We start from the raw sequence: 19,348 nt of genomic DNA, 5'->3' as shown, positions 1-19,348 counted from the left end.
ATAAAATATGGGTCTGTGAGATTTAAAGATCATTGCTTTCTGTTTTAATTTACATTTATACAGCGTCCCAACTTTTTGGGAATTGTGATTGTGAGAAATGAAAGTCCCATATGGGTGATAAATCAAATACATCAGTATCTAGTAGAGATCCATTACTGTAGGATTTATTGTAAATTGCTTTACTGCAGCTGCACAGTGACAGAATAATTCATGTACTGGTGTCATAGTGATTGTACACTGCAGACCCAATAGCTGCTCTCGACAGGCACATACTGTATATAAATCCTTGGCATGGAAATATGAGCCATAGCAATATATGCTTCTCTGTCCTGACTGGTCTTATGATCTTTCTTCTTACCCTTAAGGATGAAATTACCAAAGTCCGTGCAAATAACAAATTAGACTTTAATTTGGAGAAAAGCAAAATGAAAGAAATGGTAAGCATCACCTCTGTAGTGTTATATGTTTCTTTATTTTCAAAACTCTTGAGTAAGAAATTAGTATTTTTCTTCAACTTATGGTTTCTATGTATGTACTGTATATATTCATTTAAAGGGGTTGTCCCATCTCAAAACAGTCTTGCCTGCGAATAAAACCTCATATTCATTTTTTATTATTGGAAAGCTCTTGCTTGGAACAGAATCAATCCCTATTATAATTTTTTCATATTTTTTTAATTAAGTCATTTTTATTAACATATTTAAAATTTTACAAACACAGAACCCCAACACCCCCATCCCCTCCCCCCTCATAACATCTTGATGATGCTCTCCATCCTCCACATTGCTAACCACCCGACCCCACCATCATGTCTTTGTGATAAATACATGCTCCTTCCCTACAGCACTCTCAACAATACTGCTCTGAACCTTGATCCTGTGGGTAAAAGTACATTTTGTCATCAGACACAACTTCTCCTTATTAAATAGTGGAGAGACATTCCCCAGATCCTGCAAGAGACCGCCAATCACGGATCCAGCTACACACATCAGGCATTAGTACCCCTCACACCAGTCCCAGACGGTATCTCTGGAGTTCCCTGGATGCCAGCCCAGGGGCGTCAATGCAAGGAGTCCACAGTTTCTCAAATTTGGTCATAGCACCCCTCTTTCTATAGACCCCTCTTTCTAAATTGATTAGCCAGTTAATCTTGGCTATATATTCGGTTCTACTAGGACTACACTCCTCTAGCCAATGCTGGGCAATCAACCTGCGAGCCATATATAACATTCTGGCCACCGCTACCTTTCTGGGCTCAGTGATTGGCAGATCCTCCACGTATCCCAATACCCAAACAAATGGGGTCACATCCAATGTAACTTCATATAGAGAGTTAATGAGATGCAGCACAGCGCACCAAAAGCCCTCCAGGGCTGAGCATGACCACAACATGTGTAACATACCTGCATCCACCTCCCCACATCACGGACATTTGGAATCGAAACGGAGTCCTATATTAAATGGAAACTGAGGGGTTCTGTAAACCCGATGAATCGGGTACAATTGTGACAACCTATGAGTGAGAGCTGTGGAGTCCTCTCCAATATCTCCTGCCGCTGGTTTTCCTCTAACGGCCCCACCTCTAATTTAATTAGATTGCTATTTGAACGAGGTTTTACAAATCTGAACCATACTGATTGTCACACAACGGACGGACAAAAACGCAAGATCCAAAAGGTTGACGTAGCTGATTCGAACAACCCCATCATAGGTCTGCTGGAGGGATGGAAGCATAGTCTGCACGTGGTTCTTCTTGTGTTCTCCCTGATTTTCCTATTGACACCACAGCTGGACTAACACTGGATGGCATGCTGGGTGGTACTCTGGTGGCATTCCCATTATGAGGTGTACTCTCATGCAGTGTACAGATAACTATAGAATGCCTAATTAAAAGTGCTATGCATTGGCAAAGTAATGCTTCCATAAGGGTACCTGAATAATAATGTCATATTGTGCTTGGCACTACAGTACCCTGCAACAGTTGTATACTACACAATGCCTATGTAGCAGTGGCATAAACCTTACAGTGCTCTTAGGCCTCCTGCACACGGCCGTTTTTTTTCCCCGTTTACTGGCCGTTTTTTGCGTTCCGTATACGGTCCGTATACGGAACCATTAATTTCAATGGTTCCGCAAAAAAAACGGAATGTACTCCGTATGCATTCCGTTTCCGTATTTCCGTTTTTCCGTTTTAACATAGAACATGTCCTATTATTGCCCGCAAATAACGTTCCATGGCTCCATTCAAGTCAATGGGTCCGCAAAAAAAACGGAACACATACGGAAATGCATACGTATGTCTCCGTTTCCGTTCCGTTTTTTGCTGAACCATCTATTGAAAATGTTATGCCCAGCCCAATTTTATCTATGTAATTACTGTATACTGTATATGCCATACGGAAAAACGGAACGGAAAAACGGAAACACAACGGAAACAAAAAACGGAACAACGGATCCATGAAAAACGGACCGCAAAACACTGAAAAAGACATACGGTCGTGTGCAATAGGCCTTATACTGTACCAACATACTGTAGTCAAATACCAGCTCCATACATAGAATAATTTCCTAGTGCTATGCAATATCTAAAAAATATTGATATACAGTTATTTTAAAGGGGTTTTCCGAGTGTTTAATAGAGATCACCTATCCTCAGGATAGGTCATTAGTATCTAATCGTTGAGGGTTCGACACCCGAAACCTCCACCAATCAATTGTTAGAAGAGTGCAAGTGAATGGTGCTGAGCTGCAATACCAAGCACACCCGCTATCCAGTATACAGTGCTGTGATTGGTAAGCTGCGAGGAGGCTGCTGCACGTACCGGAGCACCGCAGCCTGTTCAAACAGCTGATTGGCAGGGGTGGAGGGAGTTGGACCCCCGCTAATCACATACTGATGACCTGTCCAGAGGATAGATCATCAGTATTAAACACTCGGACAACCCCTTTAAGGTTTATGATGATCTTAAGCCTCACTTCCATCTCGGGTGACTGCATGCGCAGCTAACCTCCATTCACCGATGCGGTACTTCCGAAACTAGTCAAGTGTGCTCGCTCTAATGTTTATAGAAGTAATGAACGAAGAGGAGGCTACACATTCACACGAAGAAACATCAAACTAAACAGTATCACAACTAAGTAGACAACTAAGGAACTCATTTTATGACTTCTTGTTGAAGTAAACTTTCAATATGATGTTGGTTACTATTGTAATGGAATGAGACATTAATATATTTATGTTCCCATTTTTCATATAGTTTGCAGACAATGTCCGGAAACTTGTGGAACTTCAAACAGAAATAGTAGAAATGGTAAGAACTATATTCATTTATAGTGGGCAACAATATATAGCCTATATACATAATACAAGTTTTCTGAAACAGCTGAGTTCAAGCAGCGCAGCAGATGTCATCCAGCACATTTCTTCTGACTTAAAACACAGATGGAAAATTATCACTAAAGCATCCTAAAAGGGGATGTTCACGTTCATTAAAAACTTGGGCAGCCCCTGTAATTGTTCTAAAATAACAAAAAAACATTTTTTTTATAAAATCTGTAATGTCCTCCCCCTCCTTTTCTCCCCTGCCAATTCCTGCACTGTGCTGATTCCTCCCCACTGCTGTTTGTTTTATCCTGGCTGCAGTTGTGATGTTCCATGCACACAGGTCACCGCTGCAGCCCAACAGGAAAGTCTCATATACTGCTAAGGCCAGTGATTGGCTGCATGATGACCTTTGTGTAAGGAACATCACTTCTGCAGCCAGGAAGATGACGTCATTGTTGGAAACAGCAGGTTAGAAAAGGGGCGAGTATCAATTCTTTTGTTATTTTAGCAGTTTTACAGGGGCAGTCGAGTTTTTATTTGACTTGGACAACCCCTTTAAAACTTAAAGGAGTTATCCATGATCTATAATGCCTCCCTCATATGCCCGGGCCCTTGTACTTACCTCGCTCCCCGGCACCCGCATCGCTTCGGATGTCGGCGCCGCTGCATCTCTCCATCGTGTGGATGACAACATCTAGGGGGGAGGGGGGGGCCGTGCCGGGCAGCGAGGTAAGTACAACCTCTGTGAGGTGCCCATTGAAGCCCCGGAAAACCCCTTCAAGGTCAAATTCGTAGATTTTTATTTATTTATTTTTTTATGGGAAAAAAATGCTTGCACAGCATTTTCCTTCCCAGTCTCTTGGTGCTCTCTGTGTCATTCTAGTCCTGATACAACTTCATGTGACATTGTAGCATGTTATCACATAATGACATTTCATTGGGACTGGCGTGACTTCGAGAACACCATGGATGTTGGGACGATGATGTTTAGGGCCCTTTTCCATGCTGGTACTCAGAAAAGAACATTCATTCGCCCGATCATTGCCCTGTCTAAACATGCTGCCAGTCATTCACGTGATCACTTTTTTATGTAGCATTATAAACGCTCAGCAGCACATCTTCCTGTGTAATCAAATGACAAATGTAAGCTGTAAGAAGCCAGAGGATCACATTACCAATCCTTCGTCCCCGTACTAGCAATAATTGCTGCATATAAACGCAGGTAAGCTGTTCTGGTCGATTGCCGCTTGTTACCGGGCAGAATATCTGCCCATGTAAAAGGACCCATAGTCCCGAAGCTGTCCCGAGAAAGCAGAAAACAAACAACTGCCAGCTCTCACAATCTGATTTCTATGGACTTTCCTGCTGCTTCTATTGCTGCTAGTTGATCTACATGTTGGTGACATCAGCTGACTGGTGACATGCAGAATGTGCTTCCATGGCTGGATAAATGATGGGGCCTGCACGGGTCATAAAGTGCTCTGGTCCTTTCTTAATTGAAGTTCTAGAGAGAAATGGGCTACAGATTCATTGTAAGATGCAGTCTAGTTATATTGTGTGTGACGTTTGTGTGTTGTTTTACTGTCACCGGAGTCATAGTACATAGGTGCTTACAGAAAACCTACACATAACGTGTCAAATCTAGTTCAGTCCAATGAATCATACAGTATAATTTCATATTATACGTTACCATGAAGATGATTATTGCCACACCTTGAAACATGACTAATTCCAAACGTGCTTGTCCTGTTTCATAGTATGATATGATGGGGCTGCGACCTCAGGGTGCACCGTAATAGTGACATTTGTCACTTAGATTCCTTTGAATTAATTTACATTCCACAATTACAGCACGAATAGGAATGTATATAAATACAGTATATAGATATATATAGCCAAAAGCAACTAACACAAAGTTACAAAACAACCAGAGTACTGTATTTGGTAGCCATCATTCTTTATTTCACATGTAAGATAAGGAAAAGTTTGCATTTTGATTTATGACTTAATACAGAAAATGGAACAGAAATGTCAGGAGTGGAGTCTAAATCAAATATTTCCATTTCACCACCATGACGGCAACCAATTAGAGAGATTGACCACTGACCTCTGTAGGGGCAGGAACAGAGGTTAAGTCTCCCCCTCCCACCACCGTTCACCAGTGTGTTCCTGCCCCTACAGCGGTCAGGACAGAGGAAGACCTCTCTGCCGGTCAGTGAAGCAAGCCATCATTGGGCTGAAAAAACAAAATGAACCCTTCAGAGAGATAGCAAAAACATTAGGCCTGGCCAAAACAACTGTTTGGAACAGTCTTAAAAAGAAGGAATGCACCGGTGAGCTCAGCAACACCAAAAGACCCGGAAGACCACGGAAAACAACTGTGTTGGATGACCAAAGAATTCTTTCCCTGGTTAAGAAAACACCCTTCACAACAGTTGGCCAGATCAAGAACACTCTCCAGGAGGTAGGTGTATGTGTGTCAAAGTTAACAATCAAGAGAAAACTTCACCAGAGTGAATACAGAGGGTTCACCACAAGATGTAAACCATTGGTCAGCCTCAAAAACAGGAAGGCCAGATTAGAGTTTGCCAAACAACATCTAAAAAAGCCTTCACAGTTCTGGAACAACATCCTATAGACAGATGAGACCAAGATCAACTTGTACCAAAGTGATGGGAAGAGAAGAGTATGGAGAAGGAAAGGAACTGCTCACGATCCTAAGCATACCACCTCATCAGTGAAGCATGGTGGTGGTAGTGTCATGGCGTGGGCATGTATGGCTGCCAATGGAACTGGTTCTCTTGTATTTATTGATGATGTGACTGCTGACAAAAGCAGCAGGATGAATTCTGAAGGGTTTCGGGCAATATTATCTGCTCATATTCAGCCAAATGCTTCAGAACTCATTGGACGATAACTTTAAAACGCTTTGACTTATCCAGGCCATTCTCAGACAGTTTTTTCGTCACATATTGTACTTCATGACACTGGTAAAATGAAGTAAAAAAAAATATATTTTTATTTATACAAAAATACCAAATTTACCAAAAATTTGTGAAAAATTTCTCTACTTCTATAATACATAGTAATACCTCCAAAAAATAGTTATTACTTTACATTCCCCATATGTCTACTTCATGTTTGGATCATTTTGGGAATGATCTTTTATTTTTGGGGGATGTTACAAGGCTTAGAAGTTTAGAAGCAAATCTTGAAATTTTTCAAAAATTTTCAAAAACCCAATTTTTAGGGACCAGTTCAGGTCTGAAGTCACATTGCGAGGCTTACATAATAGAAACCACCCAAAAATGACCCCATTCTATAAACTACACCCCTCAAGGTATTCAAAACTGATTTTACAAACTTTGTTAACCCTTTAGGTGTTCCACAAGAATTAATGGAAAATAGAGATACAATTTCAAAATTTCACATTTTTGGCAGATTTTCCATTTTAATATTTTTTTTCCAGTTACAAAGCAAGGGTTAACAGCCAAACCAAACTCAATATTTATGGCCCTGATTCTGTTTTTTCCAGAAAAACCGCTGTACGGGCACACGGCAGGGCGCAGAAGGAAAGGAATGCCATACGGTTTTTGGAAGGCAGGTTTGGATTTGATGTCCCATTTAAAGCCCCCCTGATGCACCCCTAGAGTAGAAACTACAAAAAAGTGACCCCATTTTAGAAACTACAGGATAGGGTGGCAGTATTGTTGGTACTAGTTTAGGGTACATATGATTTTTGGTTGCTCTATATTACACTTTTTGTGAAGCAAGGTAACAAGAAATAGCTGTTTTGGCACAGTTTTTATTTTTTGTCATTTACAACATTCGTCTGACAGGTTAGATCGTGTAATATTTTTATAGACCAGGTTGTCACGGACGCTGCGATACCTAATATGTATACTTTTTATTTATTTATGTAAGTTTTACACAATGATTTCATTTTTGAAGCAAAAAAAATCATGTTTTAGTGTTTCCATAGTCTGAGAGCCATAATTTTTTCAGTTTTTGGGATGGGTATGATTTTTGTGGGATGAGATGACTGTTTTATTGGCACTATTTTGGGGTGCGTATGACTGCTTGCTATTACACTTTTTGTGATGTAAGGTGACAAAAAATGCCTTTTTTTACAGCGTTTTTTATTTTTTTTACGGTATTCACCTGAGAGGTTAGGTCATGTGATCTTTTTATAGAGCAAGTTATTACGGACGCTGCGATACCTAATATGTATACTTTCTTTTTATTTATGTAAGTTTTACTCAATCATTCCATTTTTGAAGCAAAAAAAATCATGTTTTAGTGTTTCCATAGTCTGAGAGCCATAATTTTTTCAGTTTTTGGGCGATTACCTTGGGTAGGGTATGATTTTTACAGGATGAGATGACTGTTTTATTGGCACTATTTTGGGGTGCGTGTGACTTTTTGATTGCTTGCTATTACACTTTTTGTGATGTAAGGTGACAAAAAATGGTTTATTTAGCACAGTTTTTATTTTTTACGGTGTTCATCTGAGGGGTTAGGTCATGTGATATATTTATAGAGCCGGTCGATATGGACGCGGTGATACCTAATATGTATACTTTTTTTATTTTTTATGTAAGTTTTACACAATAACCGCTTTTTTAAAACAAAAAAAATGATGTTTTAGTGTCTCCATATTCTGAGCCATAGTTTTTTTTATTTTTGGGGCGATTGTCTCAGGTAGGGGCTCATTTTTTGCGGGATGAGGTGACGGTTAGATTGGTACTATTTTGGTGGGCAAAAAAATGACAAAAAAATTGTTTATTTAGCACAGTTTTTATTTTTTACGGTGTTCATCTGAGGGGTTAGGTCATGTGATATGTTTATAGAGCCGGTTGATACGGACACGGCGATACCTAATATGTATACTTTTATTTTTTTCCCTATTTTTTTTTACTTTATTTGGGGAAAATGACGTTTTTGTTTATTTTTACTTGAAACTTTAAATTTTGTGGGGGGAAAACTTTTTTTTTCAAATTTTTTTTTTTTTCACTTTTTTTTTGTCCCACTTTGGGACTTGAACTTTTGGAGGTCTGATCCTTTACAATGCATTCCAATACTTCTGTATTGGAATGCATTGGCTGTATGAGTAATACTGTGTGTATTACTCATACAGCTTCCGGCCTGTGAGATCCAGGGGGCTGGATCTCACAGGCTCGTCACCGGAAGGCAGCGCGATGCCTCAGGAAGGCATCGCGCTGCCTTCAATGCCATTGGTGGCGGTGGTCCCCCCTACAGCCCCATGGGGACCCGATGGCACCACCGCCGCCGCACCAGGTAAAAGCCGCAAACCGCAGGTCTGAATTGACATGACCCCCCCCCCCCCTGGGCTAGTTAAATTAGTTATATTGCGATATATGACAATATAATTGTGTTACTTACTTTGATCCAGCAGTTTCTGCAAAAAACGAAGTTTTATCATATGTAAATTCGGTCTCTACCAGCAAGTAGGGCGGCTACTTGCTGGTAGCTGCTGCAGAAATCCGCCCCCTCGTCGTGTTGATTGACAGGGCCAGCCGGGATCTCCTCCTCCGGCCAGCCCTATCGTCATTTCAAAAATCGTGCGCCTGTGTTGATTCGGCGCAGGCGCTCTGAGATGAGGAGGCTCGTCTCCTCAGAACTCCCTCAGTGCGCCTGCGCCGATGACATCACCGAAATAGAAGACGTCATCGGCGCAGGCGAACTGAGGGAGTGCTGAGGAGACGAGCCTCCTCATCTCAGAGCGCCTGCGCCGAATCAACACAGGCGCACGATTTTTGAAATGACGATAGGGCTGGCCGGAGGAGGAGATCCGGGCTGGCCCTGTCAATCAACACGACGAGGGGGCGGATTTCTGCAGCAGCTATCAGCAAGTAGCCGCCCTACTTGCTGGTAGAGACCGAATTTACATATGATAAAACTTCGTTTTTTGCAGAAACTGCTGGATCAAAGTAAGTAACACAATTATATTGTCATATATCGCAATATAACTAATTTAACTAGCCCAAAAAAAAAAATCGCTTTAGTGGGGTGACAGAAGCCCTTTATGGGGTTAAAAGCGGATAGAAATACGATGGGGATAGAAGATATTCAGAAACCCCATTCGGTACAGGAAACGTTTGGTGGACTTAAGGCCAAAAGATCTAGAGTCTTTCCCATTAATGAATACATCAAAGAGATGGTAATAGATGAATGGGCCAACCCAGAAAAGAGACTTGGAATCTCTAAAGAGTTTAGGAATAGGCTCTCATTTGATCCCACTGAGTCAGAGGTTTTTAATGAAATACCAAAAATTGATATACAGGTGGCAAAAGTTAGTAAAAAAAAGTCGCTACCCTTTGAGGACTCCACTCAGTTAAAAGACCCCATGGAGAGGAAAGCTGATAACCTCTTGCGAAAATCATGGGAGGCAGCCATGCATAGTATAAATATATATAAACCTATAGTGTTGTTAAACAAACAACAAAAAAATGCCCAAAATATTCCAAAAATATATCAAACGCCGCTAGGAGAGCACTCTGGATGAAGTCCTGGGCTGGAGATAAAATGTCTAAATTGAAATTATGTTCTATTCCCTTATCCGTAGAGTACGTGTTTGGGCCAGTCCTGGACAAGATACTAGAAAAGGCCACAGATAAGAAAAAAGGGTTCCCTGAAGAGAGACCCCCCTTTCGTCCCCAAAATCAGGAAAGGTCTTATCGGGGGAAGGGAAAAACAGGACGATGGAGTTACCAAAAAGGGGGGTGCTGTGGAGGTTATCTTCTTAATCCCCAAAATAAGAATACAGACAGACAATGACGCCAGGATAGGGGGGAGACTAAAAGGGTTTGCTCCTCAATGGGAGTCAATAACTTCAAACCCCTGGGCCATGAACATAATAAAAGAGGGTTACAAAATTGAATTTTCCTCTCCCCCTCCAACAAGGTTCCACGTTACTTACCATTTTTCAAATATACTCCAAAAAAATATATGGGCAGGTGTACAGGAACTCATAAATGTAGGAGTAGTTGTTCAGGTACCTCAGTCTCAATGGGGACAAGGATATTACTCAAATCTGTTTCTTGTAAGAAAACCCAGTGGTTCCTACAGAACCATAATAAACTTAAAAGGCCTAAACAGGCATATAATATACAGAAAATTCAAGATGGAATCACTGAGCAGTGCCATCCAACTGATAGGTAGGAACGCACTAATGTACACGATCGATTTAAAGGATGCGTACTATCAGGTCACGATCAAAGCTCAGTCTCAAAAATACCTAAGATTTGCCATAAAAGACCCAATGGGGAACATAGTACATTTTCAATTTGTCGCCCTCCCCTTTGGAATCTCCTCTGCGCCCAGAGTCTTCACCAAGCTGATAGTCGAAATGGTGGCTTTTCTGAAAGAAGGACTAACTATAGTACCTTATCTGGACGATTTTTTAATAATATCAGACTCAAAACATCAAATGGAAGCAGATCTAGACAGATTTTGCCATCTGTTAAATTCCTAGGCATACTCCTAGATTCTACAAGACAGGCATCCTTTCTTCCACCAGAAAGAATAAAAACATTACAGGAAGTGGCAAGAAAATTCCTGGGAAGAAAATCATATTCCATCAGAGGAGCTATGAGTCTCTTAGGATTAATGACAGCCTGCATCGTGGCAGTTCCTTGATGTCAAATCCACTACAGACCTCTACAGGCCTGGTTACTGAGGAAATGGGAGAAATGCCAAACATCACTAGACCACAAATTTCCGATCCCGGGACATGTAAAAAATTCCATCCTATGGTGGCTAAAATCAAAAAGATTGGAAAAGGGAGTAGTCTGGCAAAAAGTACCATCAGTAGTAATCCAGACGGATGCAAGCAGTACAGGATGGGGAGCAAAGGTCGGAAGAAATCTCTATCAAGGGATCTGGTCTCCAGAGATAGCTGTTCAGTCATCAAACTATCGCGAACTCAGAGCAGTTTGGGAAACCTTGAAGGTAGCCAAGGAGGAATTGAGGGGCCAGCACTTAAAAATATTCTCCGACAATGTGACAACTGTATCTCACCTAAGACATCAGGGAGGTACAAGGTCAGTGAAGCTAGGGAATCTGTCGAGAAAAATATTCTCCTGGGTGGAAAATACAGTGAAGTCCATATCAGCTATACATCTAAAGGGAAGCAAAAATTGCGTAGCAGATTTCCTAAGCAGGAAAAAGATAGACCAAGGAGAATGGTCGTTAAACACACAGGTTTTCAACTTGATTGTGAAAAAATTTGGTCGTCCATCCATAGACCTACTCTCTAAATCCCAGGGACCAGCCCGAGGCAATAGACACATTCTCCTAGACCTGGGATTGGGATCTCGCTTACGCTTTTCCTTTGTTCCAGCTAATTCCCAGAGTTATACAGAAGGCCATTCAGGAGAAAGCAAATCTGATCCTAATAACGCCATTCTGGCCCAAAAGGAGTTGGTTCTCCCTATTGAAGAGACTGTTACCACAACAACCATGGATCCTTCCCCCCAGGAAAGACATTCTGATGCAGGGCCCAGTAACGCATCCTCGCCCAGAATTCTTCAAATTAACAGCATGGATCCTGAATCCGACATTTTGAAACGCAAAGGTCTATCAGAGGAGGTTATATCCACTCTCAAGGCAAGCAGGAAGAAGGTGACATCATCCATATATCAGAGAATATGGAAAAGGTTCTGTTCCTGGGCAGGAGGAGTCACGCCCAATCACTCAGAACCTAATATTCAGCAGATTCTTCAGTTTCTTCAAAAAAGCTTAGAATTGGGCCTTAGACCCTCTACACTGAAGGTCCAAATATCCGCCCTAAGCACTTTCTTTGATTCTGACTTGGCCAGCCATAAATGGGTTAAAAGATTCATCAAAGCTGCATCTAGGTTAAAACCTACAATCAGACGATGAGTCCCTGGGATCTAAATACTGTTCTCAAAGGCCTAACAAGACAACCTTTCGAACCCCTAGAGACCAGTTCCATTAAGTTTCTGTCTCACAAAACTGCTTTCCTCATAGCCATATCATCGGCCAGGAGACTGGGGGAAATACAGGCCCTATCTAACTGGGAACCCTATCTTACCTTACGGGATGACAGGATAGTCATGAGGTTAGACCCAGGGTTTTTACCTAAAGTAGTATCTGATTTCCATAAAGACCAGGAGATAGTACTACCTTCTTTTTGCACAAATCCAAGAAACTGTAAAGAAGAAGAATTTAATTCACTGGATGTCAGGAGAATGGTCCTAGAATATCTAGAAGTCACAAAAGACTTCAGATTAGCAGATAACCTGTTAGTGCAATTTTCGGGTACAAATAAGGGAAAGATGGTATCGAAGGCATCCATTGCCAGATGGATTAAACAGACCATTTTAGATTGCTACAGGATTCAGGGACTAAATTGCCCAATCAATATAAAAGCTCATTCCACTAGAGCCATGTCTTCTTCTTATGCAGAAAAAGCTGGTGCTTCAATAGAACAGATTTGTAGGGCCACAATATGGTCCAGTATAAACATGTTCGTGAAACATTACAGATTAGACTTATCAGGGTCCTCTGATCTATCATTTGGACGGAAGGTCCTTCAGGCCATAGTACCCCCCCTTAATTCAAGTGATCTGTTAGGTCTCTAATTGGTTGCCTTCATGGTGGTGAAATGGAAAACTGGAATTCGACTTACCGGTAATTACGTTTCCATGAAAGTATGAAGGAATACAAAAAAAATATTTATACGTATATCCTAAGTTGGGTTATGGAGCACTGTAATCTAGTAACACACTGGTGAACGGTGATGGGAGGGGGAGATTTAACCTTTCTCTGTTCCTGCCCCTACAGAGGTCAGGGGTCAATCTCTCTAATTAGTTGCTGTCATGGTGGATTCATGGAAACTGAATTATCGGTAAGTCTAATTCCGGTTTTCTTAGCAAAGCCCAGGTACTTTCTGTAACTGTGAATTAGGCCTCATGCGCACGACCGTATGTATTTTGCGGTCTGCATATTGTGGATCCACAAAATATGGATACCGTCCATGTTGCATCTGCATTTATAGCAGACCCATTGACTTTGACTGGTCCGCATTTTGCGGCCAAGTATAGAACATGTATTTTTTTGCAGAGAGCACACAGCTGATGCATCCATATGCCCTTTCTGCAAAAAGATGGAACATGTCTGCAAAATGCACACCACGGACCCATTGAAGTCAATGGGTCTGCAATAAAAATGCGGACAGGCACACAGACGGTATATGTATTTTGTGGATTCGCGATTTTCAGACCGCAAAACAGATACAGGGGTGTGCATGAGGTCTAAGAGTCATACAGTTATTGACTGGTAATTTGGTCTGGTTCTTTAGCACAGTCCCCTTTGAAGGGTTCCTTATCCCAACTTGGAGTTTCAGCTTTTTTCTGCTTAGGATTTGTAGCTCTTTGTATTTGACAAAACAGGAGACACAGGAGTACAGCCCTGTTTTACAAATACGATGTAATAAAGTAAAAGCTCTGCATGCTGATTTCTCTCCTGTAACCACATATATTGGTTTTGACAGGCTTATATTTTAGCCTGAACTAGTACAGTATATATCCAGGATAGTCACAATGTGACTACCAAGTTCTATGCCAAACAAGTGTCCAGGAGTGTGTCCTTGATACATTATACAATAAATCTCTTTTGCAAATACTCATCTGTGATAACTGGCCCATTGAAAGGTGTCGGTGATCACCTGAACGAGCAAACGCTTGTTCATCAGGTGATCATCATGTCTTTCAGCCAGTTCCGAAAAGCATTATTTCTGTGTTCTATGTAAACAGGAGTCTTATGCCCAGGAACGATGTTTTCCTGTGGTGGAGGTTTACACAGAAAAGATTGGCGAATTACATGTAGGTTCCTGTTAAAGGGGTTGTCCTCAGGATAGGTAATCAATATCAGATCGGTGAGGGTACAACACCCCTGCCAATCCGCTATCGGAAGAGAAGGCAGAGCTTATACGAGCATTGCCTTCTACAGGGAGTGCAGAATTATTAGGCAAGTTGTATTTTTGAGGATTAATTTTATTATTGAACAACAACCATGTTCTCAATGAACCCAAAAAACTCATTAATATCAAAGCTGAATATTTTTGGAAGTAGTTTTTAGTTTGTTTTTAGTTTTAGCTATTTTAGGGGGATATGTGTGTGTGCAGGTGACTATTACTGTGCATAATTATTAGGCAAATTAACAAAAAACAAATATATACCCATTTCAATTATTTATTTTTACCAGTGAAACCAATATAACATCTCAACATTCACAAATATACATTTCTGACATACAAAAACAAATCAGTGACCAATATAGCCACCTTTCTTTGCAAGGACACTCAAAAGCCTGCCATCCATGGATTCTGTCAGTGTTTTGATCTGTTCACCATCAACATTGCGTGCAGCAGCAACCACAGCCTCCCAGACACTGTTCAGAGAGGTGTACTGTTTTCCCTCCTTGTAAATCTCACATTTGATGATGGACCACAGGTTCTCAATGGGGTTCAGATCAGGTGAACAAGGAGGCCATGTCATTAGATTTTCTTCTTTATACCCTTTCTTGCCAGCCACGCTGTGGAGTACTTGGACGCGTGTGATGGAGCATTGTCCTGCATGAAAATCATGTTTTTCTTGAAGGATGCAGACTTCTTTCTGTACCACTGCTTGAAGAAGGTGTCTTCCAGAAACTGGCAGTAGGACTGGGAGTTGAGCTTGACTCCATCCTCAACCCGAAAAGGCCCCACAAGCTCATCTTTGATACCAGCCCAAACCAGTACTCCACCTCCACCTTGCTGGCGTCTGAGTCGGACTGGAGCTCTCTGCCCTTTACCAATCCAGCCACGGGCCCATCCATCTGGCCCATCAAGACTCACTCTCATTTCATCAGTCCATAAAACCTTAGAAAAATCAGTCTTGAGATATTTCTTGGCCCAGTCTTGACGTTTCAGCTTGTGTGTCTTGTTCAGTGGTGGTCGTCTTTCAGCCTTTCTTACCTTGGCCATGTCTCTGAGTATTGCACACCTTGTGCTTTTGGGCACTCCAGTGATGTTGCAGCTCTGAAATATGGCCAAACTGGTGGCAAGTGGCATCTTGGCAGCTGCACGCTTGACTTTTCTCAGTTCATGGGCAGTTATTTTGCTCCTTGGTTTTTCCACACGCTTCTTGCGACCCTGTTGACTATTTTGAATGAAACGCTTGATTGTTCGATGATCACGCTTCAGAAGCTTTGCAATTTTAAGAGTGCTGCATCCCTCTGCAAGATATCTCAATATTTTTGACTTTTCTGAGCCTGTCAAGTCCTTCTTTTGACCCATTTTGCCAAAGGAAAGGAAGTTGCCTAATAATTATGCACACCTAATATAGGGTGTTCATGTCATTAGACCACACCCCTTCTCATTACAGAGATGCACATCACCTAATATGCTTAATTGGTAGTAGGCTTTCGAGCCTATACAGCTTGGAGTAAGACAACATGCATAAAGAGGATGATATGGTCAAAATACTCATTTGCCTAATAATTCTGCACGCAGTGTATGTAGAGTTGAGCGAACACCTGGATGTTCGGGTTCGAGAAGTTCGGTCGAACTTCCCGTAAATGTTCGGGTTCGGGATCCGAACCCGAACCGAACTTCGTCCCGAACCCAAACCCCATTGAAGTCAATGGGGACCCGAACTTTTGGGCACTAAAAAGGCTGTAAAACAGCCCAGGAAAGAGCTAGAGGGCTGCAAAAGGCAGCAACATGTAGGTAAATCCCCTGCAAACAAATGTGGATAGGCAAATGAATTAAAATTAAAATTAAAAAAATAAAAATGAACCAATATCAATTGGACAGAGGTCCCATAGCAGAGAATCTGGCTTCACGTCAGCAGAGAATCAGTCTCTTCATGCCATAGCAAAGAATCTGGCTTCATGTGAGCAGAGAATCAGTCTCTTCATGCCATAGCAGAGAATCTGGCTTTATGTCAGCGCAGAATCAGTCTTCATGTCATAGCAGAGAATCAGGCTTCACGTCACCCACCACTGGAACAGGCCACTGTCACACATTTAGGCCCCGGCACCCAGACAGAGGAGAGCGGTCCCGTAACAGAGAATCTGGCCTTATGTCAGCGCAGAATCTGTCTTCATGTCATAGCAGAGAATCAGGCTTCACGTCACCCACCACTGGAACAGGCCACTGTCACACATTTAGGCCCAGGCACCCAGGCAGAGGAGAGAGGTCCCGTAACAGAGAATCTGGCCTTATGTCAGCGCAGAATCTGTATTCATGTCATAGCAGAGAATCAGGCTTCACGTCACCCACCACTGGAACAGGCCACTGTCACACATTTAGGCCCCGGCACCCAGGCAGAGGAGAGCGGTCCCGTAACAGAGAATCTGGCCTTATGTCAGCGCAGAATCTGTCTTCATGTCATAGCAGAGAATCAGGCTTCACGTCAGCCACCACTGGAACAGGCCACTGTCACACATTTAGGCCCAGGCACCCAGGCAGAGGAGAGAGGTCCCGTAACAGAGAATCTGGCCTTATGTCAGCGCAGAATCTGTCTTCATGTCATAGCAGAGAATCAGGCTTCACGTCAGCCACCACTGGAACAGGCCACTGTCACACATTTAGGCCCAGGCACCCAGGCAGAGGAGAGAGGTCCCGTAACAGAGAATCTGGCCTTATGTCAGTGCAGAATCTGTATTCATGTCATAGCAGAGAATCAGGCTTCACGTCACCCACCACTGGAACAGGCCACTGTCACACATTTAGGCCCAGGCACCCAGGCAGAGGAGAGAGGTCCCGTAACAGAGAATCTGGCCTTATGTCAGCGCAGAATCTGTCTTCATGTCATAGCAGAGAATCAGGCTTCACGTCAGCCACCACTGGAACAGGCCACTGTCACACATTTAGGCCCAGGCACCCAGACAGAGGAGAGGTTCATTCAACTTTGGGTTGCCCCGCAATATAATGGTAAAATTAAATTAAAAATAGTATTGAATGAGGAAGTGCCCTGGAGTAGAATAATATATTGTTAAGGGGAGGTAGTTAATATCTAATCTGCACAAGGGATGGACAGGTCCTGTGGGATCCATGCCTGGTTCATTTTTATGAACGTCAGCTTGTCCACATTGGCTGTAGACAGGCGGCTGCGTTTGTCTGTAATGACGCCCCCTGCCGTGCTGAATACACGTTCAGACAAAACGCTTGCCGCCGGGCAGGCCAGCACCTCCAAGGCATAAAAGGCTAGCTCTGGCCACGTGGACAATTTGGAGACCCAGAAGTTGAATGGGGCCGAACCATCAGTCAGTACGTGGAGGGGTGTGCACAGGTACTGTTCCACCATGTTAGTGAAATGTTGCCTCCTGCTAACACGTTCCGTATCAGGTGGTGGTGCACTTAGCTGTGGCGTGTTGACAAAACCTTTCCACATCTCTGACATGCTAACCCTGCCCTCAGAGGAGCTGGGCGTGACACAGCTGCGTTGGCGACCTCTTGCTCCTCCTCTGCCTTCGCCTTGGGCTTCCACTGGTTCCCCTGTGACATTTGGGAATGCTCTCAGTAGCGCGTCTACCAACGTGCGCTTGTACTCGCGCATCTTCCTATCACGCTCCAGTGTAGGAAGTAAGGTGGGCACATTGTCTTTGTACCGGGGATCCAGCAGGGTGGCAACCCAGTAGTCCGCACACGTTAAAATGTGGGCAACTCTGCTGTCGTTGCACAGGTACTGCAGCATGTAGTCGCTCATGTGTGCCAGGCTGCCCAGAGGTAAGGACAAGCTGTCCTCTGTGGGAGGCGTATCGTCATCGTCCTGTGTTTCCCCCCAGCCACGCACCAGTGATGGGCCCGAGCTGCTTTGGGTGCCACCCCGCTGTGAACATGCTTCATCCTCATCCTCCTCCACCTCCTCCTCATCCTCGTCCTCCAGTAGTGGGCCCTGTCTGGCCACATTTGTACCTGGCCTCTGGTGTTGCAAAAAACCTCCCTCTGAGTCACTTCGAAGAGACTGGCCTGAAAGTGCTAAAAATGACCCCTCTTCCTCCTCTTCCTCCTGGGCCACCTCCTCTTCCATCATCGCCCTAAGTGTTTTCTCAAGGAGACATAGAAGTGGTATTGTAACGCTGATAGCGGCGTCATCGCCACTGGCCATGTTGGTGGAGTACTCGAAACAGCGCAACAGGGCACACAGGTCTTGCATGGAGGCCCAGTCATTGGTGGTGAAGTGGGTCTGATCCGCGGTGCGACTGACCCGTGCGTGCTGCAGCTGAAACTCCACTATGGCCTGCTGCTGCTCGCACAGTCTGTCCAGCATATGCAAGGTGGAGTTCCACCTGGTGGGCACGTCGCATATGAGGCGGTGAGCGGGAAGGCCGAAGTTACGCTGTAGCGCAGACAGGCGAGCAGCGGCAGGGTGTGAACGCCGGAAGCGCGAACAGACGGCCCGCACTTTATGCAGCAGCTCTGACATGTCGGGGTAGTTGCGAATGAACTTCTGCACCACCAAATTCAGCACATGCGCCAGGCAAGGGATGTGCGTCAAACCGGCTAGTCCCAGAGCTGCAACGAGATTTCGCCCATTATCGCACACCACTAGGCCGGGCTTGAGGCTCACCGGCAGCAACCACTCGTCGGTCTGTTGTTCTATACCCCGCCACAACTCCTGTGCGGTGTGGGGCCTGTCCCCCAAACATATGAGTTTCAGAATGGCCTGCTGACGTTTACCCCGTGCTGTGCTGAAGTTGGTGGTGAAGGTGTGTGGCTGACTGGATGAGCAGGTGGAAGAAGAGGAGGAGGAAGCTGAGTAGGAGGAGGAGGAGACAGGAGGCAAAGAATGTTGCCCTGCGATCCTTGGCGGCGGAAGGACGTGCGCCAAATAGCTCTCCGCCTGGGGCCCAGCCGCCACTACATTTACCCAGTGTGCAGTTAGGGAGATATAGCGTCCCTGGCCGTGCTTACTGGTCCACGTATCTGTGGTTAGGTGGACCTTGCCACAGATGGCGTTGCGCAGTGCACACTTGATTTTATCGGACACT

The 19,348-nt window shown here is 43.6% G+C and overlaps 1 protein-coding gene across 1 annotated transcript in view; it reads left to right on the top strand.

The window, feature by feature from the left end:
- MCUR1 (mitochondrial calcium uniporter regulator 1) overlaps positions 1-19,348 on the top strand; it is a 92,627-nt gene that overhangs the window by 32,502 nt on the left and 40,777 nt on the right. Inside the window, exons 6-7 of the mRNA XM_040433310.1 lie at positions 366-437; positions 3,258-3,311. Of these exons, the coding sequence (XP_040289244.1) occupies positions 366-437; positions 3,258-3,311 (126 nt within the window). The remainder of the gene's footprint in view (positions 1-365; positions 438-3,257; positions 3,312-19,348) is intronic.

This window comes from Bufo bufo, chromosome 5 (genome assembly GCF_905171765.1).
Source record: "Bufo bufo chromosome 5, aBufBuf1.1, whole genome shotgun sequence".
NCBI lineage: Eukaryota > Metazoa > Chordata > Amphibia > Anura > Bufonidae > Bufo > Bufo bufo.
This window is presented reverse-complemented; position numbering and strand designations above follow the sequence as displayed.